Source organism: Prinia subflava, chromosome 7 (genome assembly GCF_021018805.1).
Source record: "Prinia subflava isolate CZ2003 ecotype Zambia chromosome 7, Cam_Psub_1.2, whole genome shotgun sequence".
Classification (NCBI taxonomy): domain Eukaryota; kingdom Metazoa; phylum Chordata; class Aves; order Passeriformes; family Cisticolidae; genus Prinia; species Prinia subflava.
Window position 1 is genome coordinate 14,902,472 of NC_086253.1, and position 22,641 is coordinate 14,925,112.

Consider the following 22,641-nt stretch of genomic DNA (forward strand, 5'->3'; position numbering starts at 1 on the left):
AGTAAAAACAGATATGCATAAGCACACCAAATAATTTACTCTGTTCACTGCCCAGGTGTATTTTCTTCCACCTCAAACAACCAACCTTCTCTAACTTAAAGCAATCTCAAACAACTGAAGTTTCCTACACAGTAAATACATGCATATGGGCAAGCACTATGGGGTAACTTAGGAGTCCCTGCCAACTTCTGATATTCTAAGATTTTAGCTAATGACTATCTGTTCCCACCCCTTCTTACCTCACACAACGTATTTTAGAGGCCTACAGCTGAAACCCAAATGATTTTAAGTTTTCAACACCTTAGACTCTCATGCCCTAGCTATTGAGGGATAATCAATCCTCGTGGAGGTTGATCAACATACAAGCTCCAGACTTTCTGTGACTGCAAAATCGTCTCTCCCGTGCCAGGGGATGCACCGAGTGCGCAGTCACTCAGCCACCTCCCCTCTGAGCCCTGACTGCCACCCAGCACCAGCCCCAGCTCTGTGCCAGCTGGGAAACAGATTAGTGGCTGACCCTGTAGGAAAAACACAGTAACCAAAAGAGCAGCATCAGATACCAAGGCAGAACAAAGTAATAAGTCATTTGAAAAATAGCTTAATTCCGCTATCAAAGCATCCAGCGACATTTTCTCTTAAAAATAAATTCTACGTCCTACTTCAAATTCCTTCCCTAGTTCAAATTCCCCTCTTTTGCAGTCAGAAAGTTTTATACTGTGGCCCAAGTTTAATCTGTTCAGACAGCATACTCTTAATGCTTACAGTATGCTCATTTATCTCCACACCTCAGGACAGAAAAGCATAAGCATCTTCAAAAAACAAAAAAGGATATAAATTCCTTCAAGGTAAGAAGACAGTGTTTGAGGTAAGTTATACTTCAATGCATAGCTGCACAAAGGATAACCATTAACCAGAAAGGAGAGGAAAAGTTCTGGAAATGTGAAATGCACTGCAGTTCAGTACATTTCTATTTTATAATCATAAATTTAATCATAAATACAACAATTCCAGGCATTCACATCACTCCTGTCAATCCTAAATACACACTTCTTCCATAAGCACGCCAATTAATCAGTCAAGAAAATATATCTTTTAAAAAACATTTTCTTCTTCTCTAAACAAGTTCTCTTTACAGTACTAGTCCTGCTTCATCAATGTGAAAAAACCCCTACCTCTATTATTTAATATATTGCTACCCTTAGATGAGTTACAACTTGTAGTTGCTCAATCAAGAAGCCTGTTATGTTTTCTTGCCATTACGCATCAGAGAGCCCTGAAGATTTTTAACTATTTCAAAATTTCAAATCAATTGCACAAACTTAGTTAAGTATTCTCCACCACCTTCAGTAACAATCCCCTTTTTATAAAGTTATTTGTTCAGTTGTTATTCAGGCACATCAGTATGTACTTTTTTTTCACCTCAAAACAATTCAAACTACTACAATCAAGCCAATTCCTTTATAACTGTGGAAATTACATCATCTTCACAGTCTGTAGTGCTCGTCAACAGCACAGAACTGCAGTCAGTGATGCTGCATGTCCGATGATATAACACATCAGAAACAGACACAGCACCCATCAAACTCAGAAGGAACATAATTAAAGTTAAATCCTAACCCCTATTATTTTCTTTTTTCTCAGTAAGGCCTGTGTTACTACATTCAAGCCAAGACTGACAAAGCCTTGAAAGTTTAACACTTCAAGCACTTTCCAGATTTTCAGCAAGCCAAACAATTAAGAATACAGTGCTAATATAGTTATTTATAATCTTACCAACATTAAATTAATCCTGACACGGTGACTGACAGTTTCTACAAAAACAGCAGGGCTATTTACAAAAATTACTTGGTAGATATCTGGAATAACCAGTTGAAGTATGAATGTAAATACAGCTGCATATTGATAGCAAAGGCCATGACATTTCCCCTTAATTTTCCACATAAATCCCCAGCCGGTAAATTTCATTTACTTTATATGACTTTTAATAATCTGTGTACAACTGCAATGCTCAAACGGCATCGTTACTGCAAGCAGCAGAAGCAAAGCCCGCTGTAGCTACAGCTGTGAGCGTGTAACAAGAACCGGTGAGACGATGAAACATTTCAGCAAGAAAGTTGAGCGAAGCCGCAGCCGGCTGGCCCGCGAGGCTCGGGAAACGCGAGTTTCCCCGCTCCAGTCACCCTGCGCCCGCTGGAAGCAGCAGGTATCGAGCCTGACAGCCACAGTCCCACCTTCAGGCACAGCACACCTGCACGGACGCCGCCCGTGCCGCTCACAAAGCTCCTGAGCAGCAGCAGTTGTCAAACTGCGTGGCCGGGCACGGGGACGCGTCCGCCCGCGCTCGCCTTCCCCAGCAGACCCGTACGGAGAGCCGGGGCACAGCCGGCCACGCCGACGGGCTCCACCGCACCGTCCGGGCCGCTTCACGGACCGAACCCACGGGCAGGGGCTGAGGGAAAGCTCCCTGCGGGCGGCCCGGCGTTCCCGGGGCCCGGCCGGTCCCGCGCACTTTCTGAAGTCGCTCGCCCAAGTTCGCACGGGCGGGCGGCGGCGGCACTGCCAAGAGCCGCCCGCCCCGGGCAGCACCGCCAAGGCCACCCCGGTTCCCCGCGGGGGCCACCCCATCCCCGAGCCCCCGCTGCCGCGAGGAGGAGGCCGCTCGCCCTGCCGCCGCCCCTCACCCGAGAGGCTCCGCTTCTTCTTCCTGCCCCGGTCGCTCTCGTAGAAGCCCAACGTCTCCGTTCGCTGCTGCGGGGACGGCTGTCCCGAGCCGGCGGCGGGCGGCCGCGGCTCGCTGCTCCCCCAGAGAGTTTTCGGCTCCCCGCGGCCGCTGTCCTGCCGCCCGTCGCGGCCGCCGTCCTGCCGCCCGTCCCCGCCGGTGCCCGGCGCGGCGGCGGCGTCGGCAACGCCGGCCATGTTCGCGGCCCGCTGCGCGCCCGCCGCCCCCGCGCCGCGCGCCTGCCGGTGACTCATCACCGCGCGACAGCCGCGGGCCCGGCCGCGCGCCACTGCCCCGCGCGCGGGGGGCGGAGAAGGGCGGGCCGCCGCGCCGCCATCTTGCCGCCGTTAACCCCTCAGGGGCCGGGCCTCTCCCGGCGCGTCTCGCTGCCCCGCCCCGGGGCTCCCACAGGCTCTGAGGGTGCTCCGGCGGACGGCAGCGGGTTCGCGTAAGGCGGCAGAACCGGCGTGCGTTGTGCGTGTTTCGCTGAACGCGTGTGACGGTCACGGTTTCACGCCCCCCTTCCCCTCCCCACGGGCCGTGGGACAGCAGCTCAAAGCAGTTGCTAACAAGGTGATTAAACCTTGAGCTACGCAAATAAAGACCTTGTTCAAAAATGGAAAGCGAGTGGTGAATTATTAACTTTAAAGCCAACAGGGTTTCAATGAACCGCAGAGCACGAGTTGGCCCGGGCCGGGCGCTTGAGGTCACGGCCCCGCGCTGCCCCGGCCGGGGCGGCCCTGGCGGAGCCGCGGCTGCCGGGCCCGCCCCGCCCGGCGCGCTCGGAGCCAACCGCGCACGGCTCCGCCAGCCCCGGCAGAGCGGAGAACGGCCTGAAATCGCCTGGCTCCTGAAGTGCTGCGAATGCCATTCGTTCTGGAAGCGTGGTACTGGCGGTGATGAGGCTTGCTAGAGACCCTATAATGAAAATAATTGTTCTTGCCACAGGCTGCTTGTAATTTGTACACAAACGTGAGCATAAGAAGCAGGCAGCTCAAGGCAGCAGTGAAGCACTTGTTTGGGGGAGAATTCACACAGGCACGAGGGCAAAATACCTGGCCTGAATTTCAAGTACGAGATCTCCTTCACATTCAGTTCTCGTGTTCTTATCATGGATTTACAGTCAGCTTAATATTTAGCCACTCTGGGAAAATGAAGAATGCTTTATTCTTTCTTTGGAAGGCCACAGTAGTCTTCGGCTATAACTCTAAGTTAATTGTACAGCTGTCTCAAAGAACATTTCAGACTTTGGATAGGCTGGATGTGCCCATTTCCATTGCCACTAGTAGTTCTAAGTGCCCCAAATCTGGCATTTCAAGCCAAATCTTGTGTTTTCAATCCAAATTTTGTATCCAATACAATTTTGTTTCAATCCAATTTTTGTATCCAAATCCAAATCTTGTGTTTTCAGGCAGTGGAGTACTTTTTGCGGACAATGGTTCTGTGCAATAAGAGTATCATAGAGGAAGCTAACAGTGATAGCTACTATACTATACATTATCAGTCTGGAGTTCCATCTTTTCTCTTTAGATATAAAAAGCAGTTGGAAAAACAGGATGCAGAACAAAAGCTCCACAAAGAACTGAAAAATTCTCTCAGCTGAAGGGCTGGTGCAGTCTCTGCAAAGTTACATGACACCCGGAGAGATGTTCTGTTTCTCACCTTCCAACTGTATAAAAGTTTTATCTGACCGTAACATGCATTGCATGATATTTAAGGACAACAAATTGGCACAACCTTGTTACCTGTCTTACTGAAAAGAAGGTGCTTGCAGCATTAAGCATCATCTAACATCTTATTCAGACCCACTGAGAAGCTATCCAATGAGTCGCTGGCACCAGTTGTGACAGTACATACATTTTTGTCTTCAGGGGTTGACCCAAAACAACCTTGCTTAATTTACAAGATCTTCAGTTTTCTGCTTGAAGTAATTCAGCTGAAGGCACAATAATATTATGACTGCAGTATGGTTCAGCTAAGATTTCACTCTACTTTTGGCACTTCAAAAGCACTTTGAGTGCTTTGAGATACCCTTGAGTTTCTACCCATGGACTCCTCCATTTTGTTTTTTTTCTGTATTTACATACAGTTTATAAACATCATTTGCCGGATTATTAGTATGTTCTTTTTCACATGCAAATATGTGCATTCCAAATATTACGTGTGGCATTTTGGTACAGTGCCCACTTCTAGAAGGCCAGCCCAACTGCAGCAAAATCCAGTGTTTATGTCTTTGAGGCCTTGAACTAGCCAAGACAGAGGAGAAAAGTTGCTTGGTGAGAAACGTTAGCAGTGTTCATATAGGAAGCAGTGGTTCATTATGGTATCTGCTGTTGGGAGTTATCTGGAACCGTCTGCTGTTTGGGCAGGAAAAGCTGATTTTTTTTTTTTTTTGCCTTCCATAGCTTATCTGCTTTGAGACATGCTATGGCGAGACTGCAGCAGGTCAGAATCTACTTTACAGTTTTGTAACTGTTTGTGGATATTTTTCCTGAAATTATTTTCTTAGAACAAGACACAGCTCTGTCAATGTTCCTACAGCTGCAGTTCTGCCTTTTTCCCCAAGAGATGATTAGCAGGTGGGGAGGAGAGGGAGGATTGTTTCAAAACAATGGCTGTCTCCCAGGAGAAAACCCAGTTTCATTCATAGAACAGCAAAAACCACTAGGATAGTGAATACAGACTGAGAAGGGCAACTTAAATTTTATTAGGAATGTCAGCTCTTTTGATCTTTGGAGCTTTCTTTCCACAAACTACTTAATTTTTTGCCTTAAATTTTCCATGCATATAGTAGACTAATTTTTAAACTACTCAAAAAGTATCTCATACATAAACATCACAGAAAGATTTTTACTAATTTGATATCAGAAAAGTTTTTCTGGCACTGTTAAGTATTAAAACTTTTATAGTGTGTCCAGCTCAGCTGTGCTTTAGTCACTGCGCACTCATTGCTGCAACGACTCTCTCTCCCAGTGAGGAGAGTTCTCTTACTCTGAAGAACATTTTACAGGATTTAAAACTCCTTCTTTTTTGTAGTGGATTTTTTTTTCCCCACAGGACTCAACTAAGAAGAAGACTCAGAAAATGCATAATAATTTTTTTTTTGTTAGTGCTTTTTACTGGGAGAACTTTGTTGTCTTTTCAGACAGTCTTGTCGTCTGTGTCATCTCCACGAAAGCAGACAGCTCTCTTAAGAGAGATGATATATCAGCGGTGTGTGTTAAAAATAGGTAAACTAAGATCTTTTTAGGTAGTAATAGTAACATGGGAAAAAAGATATATTACCAAAATTATATTTCATATGAGAAGTAAATTGTGGACATATGGTTAGGTAAAGTGAAAGAAGTCTAGAAAAGCTCAGTGTACTGCCCCAAGCAGAGTTAAGTGAAACAAGAATACATTAAGTAACAATAAAGAAGAGACAGATATTAAAATGATGATAATAACAATGCAATATGAAACAGTTAGAAGCAACTGCACTACTCATAACTGTGTGAAAACATCTGGTTTCTTTCCATTGTAAATTTTTGCTAGTGGGACTCAAACTTCTTTAGACTTTGCAATATCATTCAAAACAGGTTAGGCCCTAAAAATGTATGGGTTTTTTTTTTTTTTTTAATTTCTTGATTCTCCTGCAAGAATTATCTTGAATTATGCTTTGAATGTGCTTTTCAATAATTTTTAATTTTTAAAAGTGTCATTGGTGTGTACACTTTCTGTGAGGAGGCCAGCTAACAAAATTCATGGTGAATTCAAAGTGCAATGATGCTGATTTATTTCCACAATAAAATATTTTTGTCCCCTTTTGTAATACAAACAATTTATTTTGTGTTGAGTTTGTGACTTTTAGTTCATAGATCCACTTATGTGAGTGCATATTCATTCTTCTACTGTAGTCAGTGCATCTCTTAGCAACAACTGATATTAAAAAACTTAGTTCTAAATCTTTCAGAGTTGCAGCTGTCATATATTTGCAAGGTTAAAAAGTATTGGTTGGAAATATAATCTAATTCTGTCTCAGTCAGTTGTGTTTGGTAGCTGAAGTTAAAAATATCTGTTTACGCCCACAGGGGAAAAATCCCGTAAAGACTTTTTTCTCCATTTTATGTTCAACATCTAAGCAGCACATTAATTTTGCATGGGATAATCCTCACACGTGAGAAATAATCAGTATAAGAAATTTTCATATGCTGTTCCACTTTTTTAAAAAATCTCAATAGAAAATGATATTACTAGAGTTTAACATATTTTTTTCCTGATTTGTAAGCTAAAGTTTAGGTTGACTCCTAGGTAAGCTAAGGGCATTACTCAACATCAGCCTGTCCTTGAATAATGAAAGTACAAATCATGTTATGCAATACTACAGGACCTGAAAGTCGGGTTTGACTTCTCACTAGTACATTTCCATTATTTGTTTGCTTTGGATACCTCATTATATAGCACAGGAGCTACTGCACAGTTAAAAATCAATGGTGCTTTTCAGTAACATCATGATTGTCCACACCTGCCATCTTTGAAAATTCTGGAGAAATAGTTCTTTTGAGATACTTTTATATGGAATTTTATCATGGGACTATTGTTCAAGCAGCACTGAAGGGAAGAGGTATAGAAAGTTGGTTCAGTCTTACAGGTTTTTAAGTGCATGCTCACATTGTCTTAAAAATAAAATTGATAATATTATTTTATTTTTAAGACTTCTAACAGTTTTCCAATGTAATATTTTTATATTTATTTCTCTTCCAAATGTCATGATTTCTTTTTTTTATCAAAGCAATACTTTTTCTGTGACCATCAGTGACAGTGTTTTCCTGCCCATGACCTGATCTCCATTTCTCGGTGCCAAGATTTCTTCAGGTTTTGTATCTTGTTTAAAATGCCACAACTAAGATTTAAACTGCTGCCTCTGTTGAAATGCAAATATCTGAACCTCTGACAGCTTTTAGGTACAAAAAGCAACAAAGTGTTATTTCACTATCAGCATCACTGAACTCTGTGATGGAGCGTTTCCCCATGAAGTTCAAAGTAAAGTAAAGTAAAGTTGAAAGTAGAGTAGTACCAAGATTCCTAAGTCTCTTCAGTTCCGTGTTACTTTTATCACAGCCTTCACCCTCAGATGCTGGAATAAAGGTTTTATAATCTCTTCTTTTGTCTTTTTCTCATATTATGTGCCTGTAGCTGCATAACATTCAAAGATGGCTCTAAAGATGACAAGATAGTTTTAAGTGTTATAAAATAAAAGTGCAGCTGCCTTTGACTCCATCCTCAGCTGCTTCCTCAGGAAAGCTAAGCCAGACGAGAAGTGTGAGAGAACTAGGTGGGAGGAAATCGGTGGAGAAAATGCAGATGGAAAAATGGTTATAAAGAGCTCCAAAAGTCAAGAACTGAGAAGAGAGCACCTGGAAAATAGGGTCTTAGATCCTAAACCTGAGTTTCCTGTACCTAAGAATGAAACTTCCAGTATCCTACAGAAATTGGTTGATGTTTTGTTTAAGTGTCAGAAAATAAAATTTTACCTCTAAAAATGAGTTTCCTAATGTATATGTTTCAGTCTACCATTTCTTTATATTTTTCAGGTCCAGGGAGCAGAGGTCAAATCCCAAATTTAGAGTGTCCGAGGTTTTGTGACTGAATTTACATTATGAGTTTTCACTCATGCCAAACCCAAGTGGAGATGGAAATCTCTGTTACAAGAATCATTAGAAATCAGGTTTGCTATAAATCGTCCTATTGATTTTAATAAGTTGAAGATCTCAATTCAGCAAGAGCATTTGTATTATGATAATGTAAGAAGATATATAGGCATAGAAATGTAGATAGATATAGATATACACACATAGAAGCTTTGTGCCTGAAATTAAGTTGTGAGATCTCTAGATCTTAAGTCTTGTGCTTCTGGGAAACATCTCCACTCAGAAGAGAATTCAAATATGTTAAATTTGAACACAAGGGTATTTTCTGACTTTAGGCAGTAAAAATCATAGAATCACAAAATGGATGAGATTGAGAGGAACCACACTGGGGTCATCTGGTCCAACCTCCCAGCTCAAGCAGAGCCATCCCAGAGCACAAGGCACAGGATTGCATCCAGGCACTTCTTAAATATCTCCAGTGAGGGAGACTGCACAACCTCTCTGGGCAAATGATCCAGTGTTTGGTCACCCACACAGTACAGAAATTCTTCTTCATGTTTAGAAGGATCTGTGCATCAGTTGCTGCTCATTGCCTCTTTTCCTATTGCTTGGCAGCACTGAGCAGAGCCTGGCTCTCTCTCCTGGCACCCTCCCTTCAGATACTGACAGACATTGATGAGGTCCCCTCTCGGTTTTCTCGAGACTGAACAGGCCCAGCTCCCTCAGCCTTTCCTCAGAAGAGGGATGCTCATGTCCCTTCATCATCTTCATTGCCCACTGCTGGGCGTGCTCCAGGAGCTCCGTGTCTCTCTGGTGCTGAGGAGCCCAGAGCTGGACACAGCACGTCAGGATTGGCCTCGGCAGGGCTGAGTAGAGGGGCAGGATCCCGTCCCTCAGCCTGCTGGCAATGTTCTCCATGGTGCACCCCAGGATACCATGGGCCCTCTTGGCCCCAAGGACACACTGCTGGCTCATGGGCAGCCTGGTGTCCACCAGCACCCCCAGGTCTTTTTCACAGAGCTGGGCTTTCCAGCAGGTCAGCCCCAGCTTGTGCTGGTGCCCAGGTTTATTCTTTCCCAGATTAAGGACCCTGAACTTCCTTTGTTGGATTTCAGATGGTTCTTTTCTGCCGATCTCTCCAACCTGCCCAGGTCCTTCTGAAGGTCTGCACAGCACTCAGAGGGATCAGCCCAAAGCTTCTCCCAGCTTTGTGCTGTCAGTGAACTTGCTGAGGAGCAATCTGGACCTTCATCCCAGTCACTGATGAGGAAGTTAAACAATCCTAAGACCAGTATTGAACCCTGGGGGATACTCCTAATGACAGGCCTCCAACTAGACCCCATGCCACTGCTTACAAACCTCTGGGATCTGCTGGTCAGCCAGTTCTCAATTCACCTCACTCTCCACTCATCCAGTCTGCAACTCCTGACCCTATGAGAAGGTTGTGGGAGACACTGTTAAAAGCCTTGCTGAAGTCAGAGTAGACAATATCCACTGCTCTCTCCTTATTCCTCCAGGTAGTTTTTTCCCCATGAAAGGCAATCTGGTTGCCCAAGCATGATTTAGCTTCAATGAATCCATGCTGACTACTGCTGATTGCCTTCTTGTCATCCATGCAAATAGAGATAGCCTCTGCAATGAGACGCTCCATTACCTTTCCAGGGATAGAGGTGGAGCTGAGAACAGTATTTCCTCAGGTCCTCCTTCTTGTCCTTTTTGAAGACCAGGGTGACATTTGTTTTCTTGCAGTCCTCAGCCACCTCTCCTGATCTCCATGACCTTTCAAAGATGATCCTGAGTGGCATCACTATAATGTCTGCTCATGTGTTCTTCAAAAATGTTGTGCCTCCTGTAGGACTAACTGAATCAATTAAGAGGTTCTGGGACACTAAGCTTAGATTTCTCTTTGTGAAAATCATGGTTCATTTTGTAATTATACTTGCACGTGAAAACCATGAACTATAGCATGCACAGTAAAGGAAATGCGTTGCTTATAAATGTAGGACTAATGGCTTTGAGACCAAATCTTCAGTCATTGTAAGTCAAAATAAAACCTTCACTAGGCTTATGCAGTGTTCATGAGGTTGGGACTGGTTTTGAAATATTTGAAGTTTGAAAGAATAAATGTTTTATTGTTTAATTGTTGTTATTTAAACAGTGCTAGAATAGGTACACTTAACCCACTGTGCACAATATAATGAGGGTGAGAAGCTTTATACAGAACAACTCTTCATGAACACACATATTGTTTTTTATATACATAGACACACAAATCTTTATTTACATATATATGACAAAATACTGAAATCAAGGTCAGCTTTAGGAGCTGAAATCAAGGTCAACTATAAGTGTTTTTTTAACATAAAAGATGTTCTAAAATCAGCCATTCTCTTTCAGGAAGGGGTTCAGTGCTGTGGGGTTTTTTTAGAAATAATCATCCCTTTAGATAGATTTTTGCTTTATTTATTGATTTTGTTATTAACTCATATAATTCAGTTGTCAAATGTGAGAACAGAATTCGGATCAAATTCAACTCTAAATTAATTTCAGTAACACCGATATAGACAGTATGATATTTTATATGTTAGTGTGCAGGTGTAGAGAGAGCTTTGATGTATTTACAAACTATGTCTATCGATATATCAAATTGTGTCTATCAACAGCATAGTTAGAGCATCAAGGGAGTGATTTCTTATGTGCCAAAGACCCTCTGTAAAAGTTTGATGAGATAAGAACACATCATCAGCTGGAACTTAAAATCTCTTGTCCTTTTTTTGCTGAAGTTTTATATTTTAAGAAGGCAATTTTAATTTGGCAGCCTCCGTGCAAGTCCAATTATCATTTGGAACTGGAGGACTATTGCTCTACCTTGATGAGTAACAAGATCCACTGGAATCCACAGCCCTGACAGATCATAAAGAAAGGCACTTGACACTGAAAATGCTTGATATTCCTGCTGAATAAGCCTACTTGCCCTATATTTGAACAAACTAGCACAACAATAATGAAACATGTTTTTCCTTTCCATTTTCAAATTATTATTGTTGTGAGATTCTGTAATGCTCAACAATTTGTAATACCCAGAATCATATTTTGAGTTGACAGAACTCATGGAGAGACATCAAGAGTAAAAACTCGAGATTCTGTTTGTCAGTTGCTGAGTTCACATTTGGAATACCAGAAAATATGTATTGGGGAAACTATCAAAGGTTAAAAAATCTAGCAATTTATTTGAAACAAAATAAAATATATTCATTTTGGGAAAATGAGGTCACATTTTGAAACACAGACAGACGACTAAGAAAAAGTCATGTAAATGATGTATCTAAACACTGTTACATTTAAAGTACTGACAACATTTGAGTTAGCAGGATTTACTGGGAAGTACTAGATTAACTTCTATCTCAGCTTTATGAATATATGCTTCTTTACATTCTAATGGCTTGTTCTGGCCTAAAAACCTTGCACCAATATGCACTGATATTCATGTTTGTTTAGAGCACCTGCACACAGAGATGCATGTTCACCTGACCAAACACTCAATATCCCATGGTGGTGTTGATGAAAACAAGCCTAGACATGCAATTATCCAACCAGCTTGCACAAGGATGACTCCCATGTATAAGGATATTTTTGTGGGCATTAGTCAGTTGCTTGGTTATGATAACTTGATCCAAAGTCTGACTCTGGAGTTATTTTAGAGACCACGGTGCACTATTTTAGTTCTGTATTATAAATCCCTATAATATAATTGCTGACAGAACCTTTATCACAGCATTGCTAACAGGTCATTTATGATCCTTATGGTCTGCTAGAAGATCATTTATTCATTCAACCCAGGAATAAAATGCTTGATACATAAATTTTAATAATTGTAGCCCTGCCCAGTCAGGATGACCCTTTCCGAATGACTGGAAATTACATGACTCATTCCCTCATTTTTATATTCCCAAATGGTACATTCAGTTCCCTCCCTGTACTTCTATATTTCACAATCCATAACAATCATTCTCCCATCTCCTTAAGTGAGATTGTTTGAAATGAAATCAGGAGATTTATAAATTGAAATAAAAACAGGTGGATGCCTGGATGTTGCCCCTTGGATGAAAGCAAAGCTATCATCTTAATTAAAAGCAGCATATTTTATGGTAATATAAAAAGTATACTTTCTGATTATCCACAGAGCACAAGTGTACATTTAATTTGGAGTCCCTGATATGAACTAAGAAAGAAATACCTGAGGATTAGCAGAAAAAAAGTGAATGATGTTCACAGAACTACTGTCCCTTCTTATTTACTCTTTCCTACTCACAACATGCTTTTGATTTCTGAGGCTGTGACTTAAGTGATGTTGAATCACCTTTTTTTTTTTTTCTACAGTGCCTCCAGGGCACATCTTGTTTTTGCCCCCTGACACATGTTTTGCTCAGGTCTTCAGCAGCCAAACATTACAACTTTTCCTGAACAGTACTGTGGGCTTTTCAGACCTCTAGCCCAACTTGAGTGAGTCCATTTAATGCCTGGCTGAATCAGCCACATGATGAGCACCACAGTGTCCAGCAGGCACAGCCAGGAGCTGTTTCCCTCTGGAAAATAACTGGTGACCTGGGAGAGAGGAGCACCCTCCCATTTGTTTGCAATGACTGCTCAAACAGTGTTATGCTAGCAGCTGGCTGTTTTAGGAAGTTAAGGAATGGACTGATCCTGGGCCAGCTCTTTCTGTGCAGCAAAGCCCAGTTTCTATGGGCTTTCAGGGATCATTGAGCAGGTAATTCAGTGCTGAGAAAGTGAGAGCACTGTGTCCTGCTGGCTTAGAGGCAGTTGGAGGTGGTAAGCAGTTTTGCAAGGGGGCCTTTTGTATTTAAAATTTTAGATCTGTGTTGTAGAGTGTCATTTTAGATACCCAGGTTTAAAAGTTGGAACTTAAATTTAGGTGTGGGTTAACAACTGGACTTCGTCTCTTGAGGGAAAGGAATTTCCAAGTTGGGAACTACTCTAAAAAGCCAGTTTTGCCATTTACTAAATATGGCAAATTCATTTCAATTTGAATAAGAAGAATAAAGGATATGGATACATACGACTCCAATTACTTTAAAGGCAATGATATGATGAAGTAATTAGTTCAATGAGGAAATGATATTACGTAGTGGAAAGCTTGGTTTGCCAAGGATCAATTTGTTGACATTTCAATCCAACTAGAAATGAAATGTGTGGAGCAAAAAGTAGAGTGTTTTAGTAAAAAGCCATCTCATCAATTTGGATACAAATTAAAAGCATCTCTGCTTCCCAGCCAGAGGGGCTAAGTAAGGGATTTCTCTGCAGCAGAAGACTCACAAATGGCCATATAAAATAGAAGAAAAATGGAAGAATGTTAAAGTATAAGGAACAAGCATGTTTCTTTCTTTATCCCAGATGTAGAATCAATATAGCCCTTTTCTCCTATGTATAAAATGAGGAAATTACTACATATGCAACCTTTTACCAGAACTGTGGTGCTTAATTCTGGAACATAGAATCATAGAACAGTTTGGGTTGGAAGGGATCTTAAAGATCATCTAGTTACATTCCTGCTGCCATAGGGTGGGGTGTGTGTATTTGGGTGTGATGTGCATAATGAGTGTTATAGCTGTGAAATCTCTGAAATCCTGAAATGGGAAATTAAACAGGAAGGGAAATACTATAACTTTGGTTTACATCTAGATTTCCTTTGCATGATGGCTACAGTTGTGTTTGTAGTCATATCAATTCATTGCATCGTCCCTACAAATAAACATCAACAAAATTTTATTCCAAGAATTTTCCTGTCTGAACAGGCAATTATAATAAATAAAAATCAAGTGATAACAGTGAAAAATGCGTGAAGTACTAGGAAATGAAGAATACAGCTGTGAGAAGTAAAAAAGCAGTTATTATGATATACACATTTTGTTAGTTTGCCCAAGAAACAAAAGGGAACGACAAGGTCCTTTTTACAAGTTAGGTTTTCTTTCTGAGTACAAGATAGATGTGAAAGTTGCAGATATAAAAGGAGAATGAAGGGTTACATTAATTATACAAAGCCCAATGACTTGTAGTTATTCTTGAAAATAATAGCAGTTTTTAAATCTTTTAATTAACTTAAGCTTGGGTTTAAAATATATAGGCCCCACAAAATTTTACTTTTGTGTTAGTCATATAGTACAAGAAATTACCAAAAGGTAATATCTAAGATCATTCATACCAGTGTTGGATAAACACTCAGCAAAAGGCTAGCAAGGGTGCACTTTGTCATCTAGAGACTGAGTAATCATGCCTGTCAGAAATAAATGCATATATATGTATATACACACACACATATATAAACCCTCACCCTGCTAAAAGCATTCAGACTATCTCCCCAGCTGAAACTGAATCAAAATAGGGATAAAGTACTTTTAACAGCATATAGGTATGCTGCACAACAGCTTCAAATAGGAAATTAATAATATCCAGAATAATATCCAGAATTGAATTGGCAAAGATCCAGTTCTGTCATAAGAATTAGTTTTCATTTTTTTGGACATGAATCAAGTTTTAACTGATGAGAGTTAGAAAAATCTGTCTATATGACCACTTTTTATTCCAGCCTGGTAGGCTTCAGGATTTCTTGCTCTTTCCTCAGAAGGAAACAATTGGGATTGAAAATAGGCTGCTGGAGACAGGATACTGCCTCACAGTAAAGAGAAATCTCACCAGCTGTGGCCGTGCTTATCTGTTTACACGAAACATGCACAGATTTTGTGCATTCCAGTATGATAGGTCTTTTTAGGACTGCACAATGAGCAATTACCAGTACCAGAAAAGGATCACCATTTAAAACCAGAAGAGCCCCCAAGTGACTGAGTGCTGCCTTTCTGTGGTTGCACTCCTGTGGATGAGCTAGGTCAAGTAGTAGCCTAGCTCTGGCACACCTTGTGCTTCTGCTACATTTTGCTTTCACCTTCTTTTGCAGCTTTGACAAAATTGTCTCAGAAGTATTTCAGGCTGACTGAGATCATTCATGTCTCACTGGTTGGTGGAGACTGGTCTCTACCTCACACTGCTGCTGTAAACTGGACCACACTGGAGGCAGGACCAGGGCATCGGACTCTGCCTGGGCTTCTGCTTCCAAGTGATCCTGGTGGCTTTCTTTTCATCAGCAAGGGAAGGGAAGGGAAGATTGCATCTGGGTGACTCACATGTTCCTAATTTGGCAGTTGTGAGCTTATGCCATTTTGAAGTTGAAAAACGTGCAGGGTCTGATCATGCGTGTGGTGAAGATATTCCATCGAGTCTGAGTATACAGCCTATTGAATCTGCACATCTGTAATAATGGTAACAAGCCCGTAATCTCTGTTGACATTAAGTGATTAACACTTTTGGTAATAATACAAAACATTGTGAACTGTGGAAACAATCAGCAATTAATTATAATTTGTATTCTAGAGACTTGTCACAGCTAGGTTAACAAAAATGACTGCATGGCCCATCCAAAAGGCTCCACAACGTACCTGTGTGCAGCTGCTGGTACTGACACACCATTTGCAGAGCCACTGCGAGAGGTTTCAAGGCTGCCTCACAGGAATAGAAGTAGAAAAAATGCCCTATCATTCCACCTGTGGCTTGATGGAACTCTTGCAAGTTCTGGGGGGAAAAAATAAACAGACATCACAAATTAGGGGGGACATTTAGATTAGGCAAATGTACTCCAGGGGCTGCACACCTGTACACCTGTGGTAGCATTTATCTTTTTTTATTATGTTTTTTCTTGCTTCTCTGTTGCTCTTAGAGACCTTCAATTCAGAACTCTGTTCCCAACTCTCTCATACTATGTGTCCAGTTATTTATGAGTAACTCCTTGGGTTTTAAAAATGCATATTTCCCTGCACTATATTTTTTATTTCCATTGTGGACTTAGATCTACGTAGTTGCTAGTGAAGAGTTCTTGCCAGGAGTTGAATTATCACTAATTCTCTAATTTTGACATGGATATAAATTTTGTGTGCTTGTCTGCTTATAAGAACAATTTCTCTTTGAAAGACTCACTATGGAGAAAATCAGAAGGTAAACAGATTTTTAAAGAAAGGCCTGAAATTCTTTAGGCAAATGTAAACTAAATATTTGACTATGCTTCTTTAAAATGTTTAATAAATTTAGCTCCAAAGATAAAATATTTTAGGCACTGTTAAAAAATCTCATTGTTTTTAGTGGAAATCAATGTCAACTAAATCACAAGCTCGAACACAAGCTATCAGAAATCTTTCATTCTCTGCTGCCATCTTGTGACTGCTCCTGTGACCTGCTGGTGTATAACAAAATCCGAGATACTTCTTCCCATGGAAGTGCACCTGTGGTGAGTTGGAGGAATGAGTTGGAGGAAATACTGTTGGAATAATTTGTGGCGGGTAGCTCCAGTTTGGAAGATGGAGTAGGGAAGAGGGAGAAGTTCAGTTAAGACAACACCATGATATTGAATTGCTTTAAGTATTTTCTACTTTCACCTTCAGTTTTGATCACATAACACACGATGACAGTGAATTAAGAGAAAATGTTTTGTAGAAAGTAGGTGGAGCTGATTTTTCAGCACATGCAGCAGGGCTGGTATGTTGCACTTTATCCTGTGTGCACGATAAAGCACATGTTTCATGTACACAGATGATGCATGTATTACCCATATTTCATGACTCACACATTTGCTAAACTTCAATGAATGCAGTGGTGCATTTCATGATGTATCTGAGCTGCCATACTGAGCACATTGTGTACATTGGCAAAGTGGCAGTTCTTTTTCTGTTAGAAGGTATTTTCAGACAGTTTGAAGAAGGCAGTGGCAGCTAGTTAAATAAGTGGCAGAGACAGAGGCTGCATTGAAGACTGTTGAGGAAAGTTGTAGAGGAAGCCAGATGTTGCTATAACAGATATTTTGAAATTATTTGAGTTATACCTCAGCAATATGTAAGATTAGTGTGGGAGAGGAGGGGCATTTAGCAGATTGTTTGATTATTCCACTGGATGTAGCAAAGTAAAAATAAATACACTTCCATTTACAGGTGCTCTGAAAGCACAGCAGGCTGGAGATTGATGAGGGGTGTCAGACAGAAGAAATTAGGCTCTTGAACCTGTATGTTAAAGAACTGTGAGAAGCACCTGCTTTCTCAGTTTGCTTTGACAAATTCCATCAGAATAACCTACTCTCTCTGAACTGCAGTGAGCTAGTGATGAGATTCATAGCTCACATGCCAACTATAGCTGCATCCTTTTTTGAACCTACTTTATGGTTGGAAGGCAAAGCCATGTGGTAATAAAACTGCACTGGGTGCTATTTATTAAGTCTTCATGGCCATAAACCCTTTCCTTCACCCTATACCATTCCCCAGGGAACTCTGCACACCTCCTGCATTCTGTACCTTAGTGATACCTCAATAACCCAGCTGAAGGGTGGCATGCAAGGGGCAGCCATCTCCAGAATGCTAACTTCTCTGCATGTACCCCTGCATCTTTGTCTGAACAAGGCTGTGCTGTGTCTGGATGTGCTGCACCTTGGAAGAACTGGGGAGCTTTGACCTTTGCTGCTTCCCTAACAGCTTGAACTTGCAGTAGGAAAGCTGGCCTGTGTTTGACTTACTCAGTGGAACTGCTGGCTTTAGAAAAATAAATAAAATCATATATGGATGATTTTTGGCTGTGGGCCTTCCTGACTAATTCAGTCACCAAAACAGGGCAACATTGATTAAAATAATTACTTGTTAAAGTAATGTATCTTTTATCAGCCATAAGGTTTCAAATAAATTGAGGGGTTTCTAATGTGTTTTGATCTGGTTTTTAGCATGGAATGGTTAAGTTTATTTCAGTTTTTAAGGATCACAGACATTAGTGATACTCCTTAAGAGCTGGCTAGATACACATAGTTAAGTTAGACAACATTCAGGAAAAATAGTGGATTTGCCATGCCATTATTTCATTCTTTTGCCTTTGCAAAATAAATGTCTTTTTTTTAAAAAAATTACCTTTTTGCGCACGTTTTCTGAAAGTTTTCAATACTTGCAATACTGACCTGTGATTCATTTAACAGAGACGGTTGCCCTGCTTTTACCGTTCTCTCAAGTTAAAAATTTGTCAAGATTTATCTCCCGTTTCTGCTTGTGTTTGCCTTTCCATACAAGTTTCTTTCATAACCTGAAATTTTCCTGAAGTCTTCTATTGCTGCTTGCTACAGCTGTCTCCATAGTTTAGAGTACAGGCAGTCTGTGTACTTTCCCCCTTTCTATAGTCATCTTCTAAAGTCAGTCATCACTCTCCTTTCTCTTTTGCTGCCTTACTCCTGCTTCTTTTATGTTCTCTTAGCTATATCAGTTTGCAAGAGGCAAACACTGTTATTTTTTTCCTACTGCATACAATCCATCAAACACTATCTCCTCTGCCCAGATTCAGAGGGGTCAGTAAATAAATACTTTTTGGGGAGATTTCCATCTTCTGCTCAATGCTAATTAAAATGAAAGAGGTGATGACCTCAACATTAGGGTTAGCAAGAAGATGTGAAAACACATGAAATCCAACAACTTTTCTGTGATGAGAAAATGACCAAATAAATACTCGTGTAGTAAACATGTAGGTGCAGCAGTGCTCTATGAACATGTTCTGTCCTGGTTTAGATTATGTAGCCTGAATACAGCATAGGTAGATCATAGGTAATGCAACAATGTTTCCATAAATCATTTCCAAGTATTAGCTGTTCTGCTATGTGTGTAAGAAAAAAGACAAGACGAGTTTTCAGGCATATGGTGATTCTTGGCGTGTCCTGCACAGAGCCAGGAGTTGGACTCGATGATCCTGGTGGCTCCTTCCAACTCAGCATATTCTCTGATTCTATAAGAGCAGAAACCAGGCAGCACATATGAAAATTCAGCTTTTTTTGTAGGTCCTTGAACATGCCAAATGTCAAGACTATGCCCCAAATTTCCCACCCCTTTGAGGGACCCTGTTTTTTAACCTGCTTTCAGTATGCTCAGTTACTGTACAGATATATGGCCACTTGCTTATGCTAGAGGATGCTGACCTCAGGGGGAATTTTGTCAGCATTTGCTGCTCTGCTTCAGACAGCCACAACTGGGTTAATCTAAACAGCATATGAAACTGGTTTGGACTAGCAGGGGGAAGGTTGCCAGAAGCATTTTAGCAAATCTACCCAAGATCCCTTCCAGGAGCAGAGCCTCCAGGACATTGCTGGCTGTGCAAACACCTGGGGTAGAATGGTAGAACAAGTGTGTGGGGTCTGGCAGGAATGTCTGTCCTAACCTGGGACACCAGGAAAATAAAAGCTAACCACAAGAGCAAAGCCAAATAAGCCTAGAAGCCAAATCAAGGCTTTGTCTCTCTTTGATTACCATGGATGGAGTTTTCAACTAGAATTCACTGCTAATGTCCAAATGTCCTCCAACATCACAACGAGACTTGTCCCTTGTGAAAAATTCTTTAATGCCCCTAAGATTGTCTGGAGTACCTGAGTGTCTGGTGTTGTAACCTGAGTAACACTTCTGCTTCATAGTTTCAGAAGACAAAACAAAATGAGAAAAGCAAATAAAATTAATAAATATTTAGTAAAAAATCTTCTCTATTGAAGCTCACAAGTACAGCTGTTATGTTTCAGGCATTATTTCAAGTAGCAATGTCTGTCTCTTATCCTTTTCTCTCAGTAGGGAAATGAAAAACTAAAACCCAACCATTCCTTTTACCTCCATTCCTTTTACCTCTCTCCACCTTCATCTCCTTAGTCAAGTGTCTAACTCAATTCTTGCATCCATATTTTCAGAATTGTGGTAATCCAGTTTTCTCTGGGCTGCCTTTTGCCTTTTTCCCCCCAATATATTACTTCCTGTATTTTATACTGTCTTCCTTCCCACCGTATTCCAGGAATGTTGTAAACCTCATGTGCTGGATGAGGACATTATCTGATTCCATGATTATAAATCACTGTTGACAGATTTAGATTAATGCCAGATTTAATATAATGCTACTTCCACAGCTGTGTTTCAAGTGTGTGAACACAGAATGGCCTCCTCTGGGCTGGTTTTGACTGCCATGGTGCTTTATCCTCCACAGTGTAAGTAAGGATCCTGTGGCCTGCATCTGAAGACAGGATCAAAGACAAAGCATCAAAGACAGGAAAATATAATCTATGAAGCAATAAAAATCAGTAAGCTTCACCATGAATCCCTCCACCCCCTTGTTTACACACCTCCAGATAGCCTGGAACATCCTGCTAGATAAGATATTTTTATGTTATCTCCAATTTTTATTGCATTAGACAGCAAAGTAACGTGGTCTGATGTGTTTTTACATGGTCTGATGTGTTTTGCTAGGGATACATTCACTGCTTATTAACTGGATAAAACCTGATATTAGCTTGGCTTTGTTTAATTTCTAATGTTATTTACTCTGCGATAACTGACTAACCTCAGTTAACATTGTGGATTGTTTACCCTGTAATGACCAGCTATTCCATTACATTATGTAAATTATTTGCATAGTGATCACGATTTAATATTATTGGTAATTAGAATTATTTGCCTGCTGGTAATGCTGTATAAATGCTCTGTCATTAATCACAGGGCACACCTTACCAAGAGCTCTAATGAGGAAAGCTGCAGTTTAATGTCACTAAACTATTGGTCTCCTCTGGGCCATTCTTTTACATCCCAGGGAGGTGGGTTTTGTATTTATTGATCAGTCACTGACCATTACCATAAAGACCTGGGGCTTCGTAAATGTCTTTATTCCTTGATATGAGATATCATCACACTTTGAGTTGCAATAATTAAAGCATGTAGGTGATAAAACTTGACAGGTTTTCACACTTGCACTTTTAAATCACAGGAGAAGTTCCTCCTATTGAGAAGAAAGAAATTCCATAATCTACAGCTCTCCCATTGGTACTGATAGAGCCAAGGACCTGTGTTTGCCAAAGAAAAATTAAAAAAACAAAGGCTGATGAGGCCTCAGCCAGTAGAGCATCTTCTTGTTCAGGAATAGACATTGCCAAGGCGAAGGTCTTCTTCCCCTGCAAAAAAGCCAACTGGGAAAAGTTATTGCTCACTTTTATTAGGAACCACTTTGAATTACTGTATATTCTTCTTGCAACAAACCACTAGTAAACTAGTTAGTGCAAAGAACAATAACTATAGACTCAACCTCCTTCCTACTCCTATTTAGACTTTGTTATGCCTAGCAGAGAATCCCATATTCTCGGAAAGCTGAGTGTCCATTTAAAGCTGGGAGCCAGAAAGAGAGTTCTGAGCCCCGCGGTGATGAGCCAGTGAGTAAAAGCAGTATTCACACTGCAAATGTGTAATGACCATTTCTGTACAGAAAACAGAACAGAACCAATAACTGCCAGGATCTCCAAAGAATTAGAATTAGGGCCCCTAAATCAGGATTCAAGGTACATTTCTATATCCTGGAGCTCCATGCACCTTGTCAGAACACCAACAGGTATGTCGAGGTCATATGAGAAGTCTGAGGAAGACTTTTATGCACCCACAGTAGGTGAAAAGCCTGAGTCTTTTGTCTTCTCAGGCTCTAAATTTACTTAAGATCAGCTCTATCTGATGAACTAATGTTAGATGATAGAGTTATTCCCAAATGAGACACTTTCAAAATGAGAGGCATGCCTAAGAAAGAGTGTTTCCTATGACTTAACTGCAAATCATTTAGTGTAAATACTTTTCCTGAGTATCTGAAAGAGTTACAACTGGTTATGAAAATGCAAATACTTGTCACAACACTTTCTGTAATTTTTGTGGAATAAAGAACTGTTTACCTATATAGTGATTCATTCAAATTTCAATGCCTGTTTATCATTCTAAAAGATTTGAATAGTCTGAAAGAAATATTTGTACTGAAAAGCTTTATTTAATATCAAAAGGAAAATAGCTGAAACCTACTGAACCAGCAAATGTGTGTTAAGGAAGATCAATGTGAATAAAATATGTCTTCTAATATTTTACCAAGGAAAAACCAGCATCAATAATGTTATTTTTAATTTTGACCCTGTGCAATGGTCTTGATTTTCCCTGGTAAAGTCAAACTAAAAACATAGTCAATTGTACAAGGGGATAGAGGAATATGAAGAAGAAATTAATATATATAAAAAAGGCTAATTGAGGATTGATTGATACAAATAAATATAGAATATGAATGACTTTGATGAGCTTTTCTCATCAAAACCTCTGTGCTTCATAAAAGCTGAACTATTAAAGTCAGTAAAAGATTTGGAAGTGTTCTTGCCTTTTTAATAAA

General features: G+C 40.6%; 1 protein-coding gene and 1 long non-coding RNA gene across 3 annotated transcripts in view; one reads left to right on the plus strand and one right to left on the minus strand.

The window, feature by feature from the left end:
• TAPT1 (transmembrane anterior posterior transformation 1) overlaps window positions 1-3,302 on the minus strand; it is a 51,376-nt gene extending 48,074 nt beyond the window's left edge. Inside the window, exon 1 of one of the 2 annotated variants that reach the window (XM_063401655.1) lies at window positions 2,682-3,302. In XM_063401655.1, coding sequence (XP_063257725.1) covers window positions 2,682-2,973 — 292 coding nt within the window. In that variant the 5' untranslated portion in view covers window positions 2,974-3,302. The remainder of the gene's footprint in view (window positions 1-2,681) is intronic. The other variant, XM_063401656.1, reaches the window with a different exon arrangement.
• Window positions 3,303-13,144: 9,842 nt separating this feature from the next.
• On the plus strand, window positions 13,145-17,979 carry LOC134552511 (uncharacterized). Its single transcript, XR_010080882.1, has 3 exons — window positions 13,145-13,179; window positions 16,555-16,699; window positions 17,397-17,979. It is a non-coding gene; the product is annotated as an uncharacterized LOC134552511 (long non-coding RNA).
• The last annotated feature ends 4,662 nt before the right edge of the window (window positions 17,980-22,641 follow it).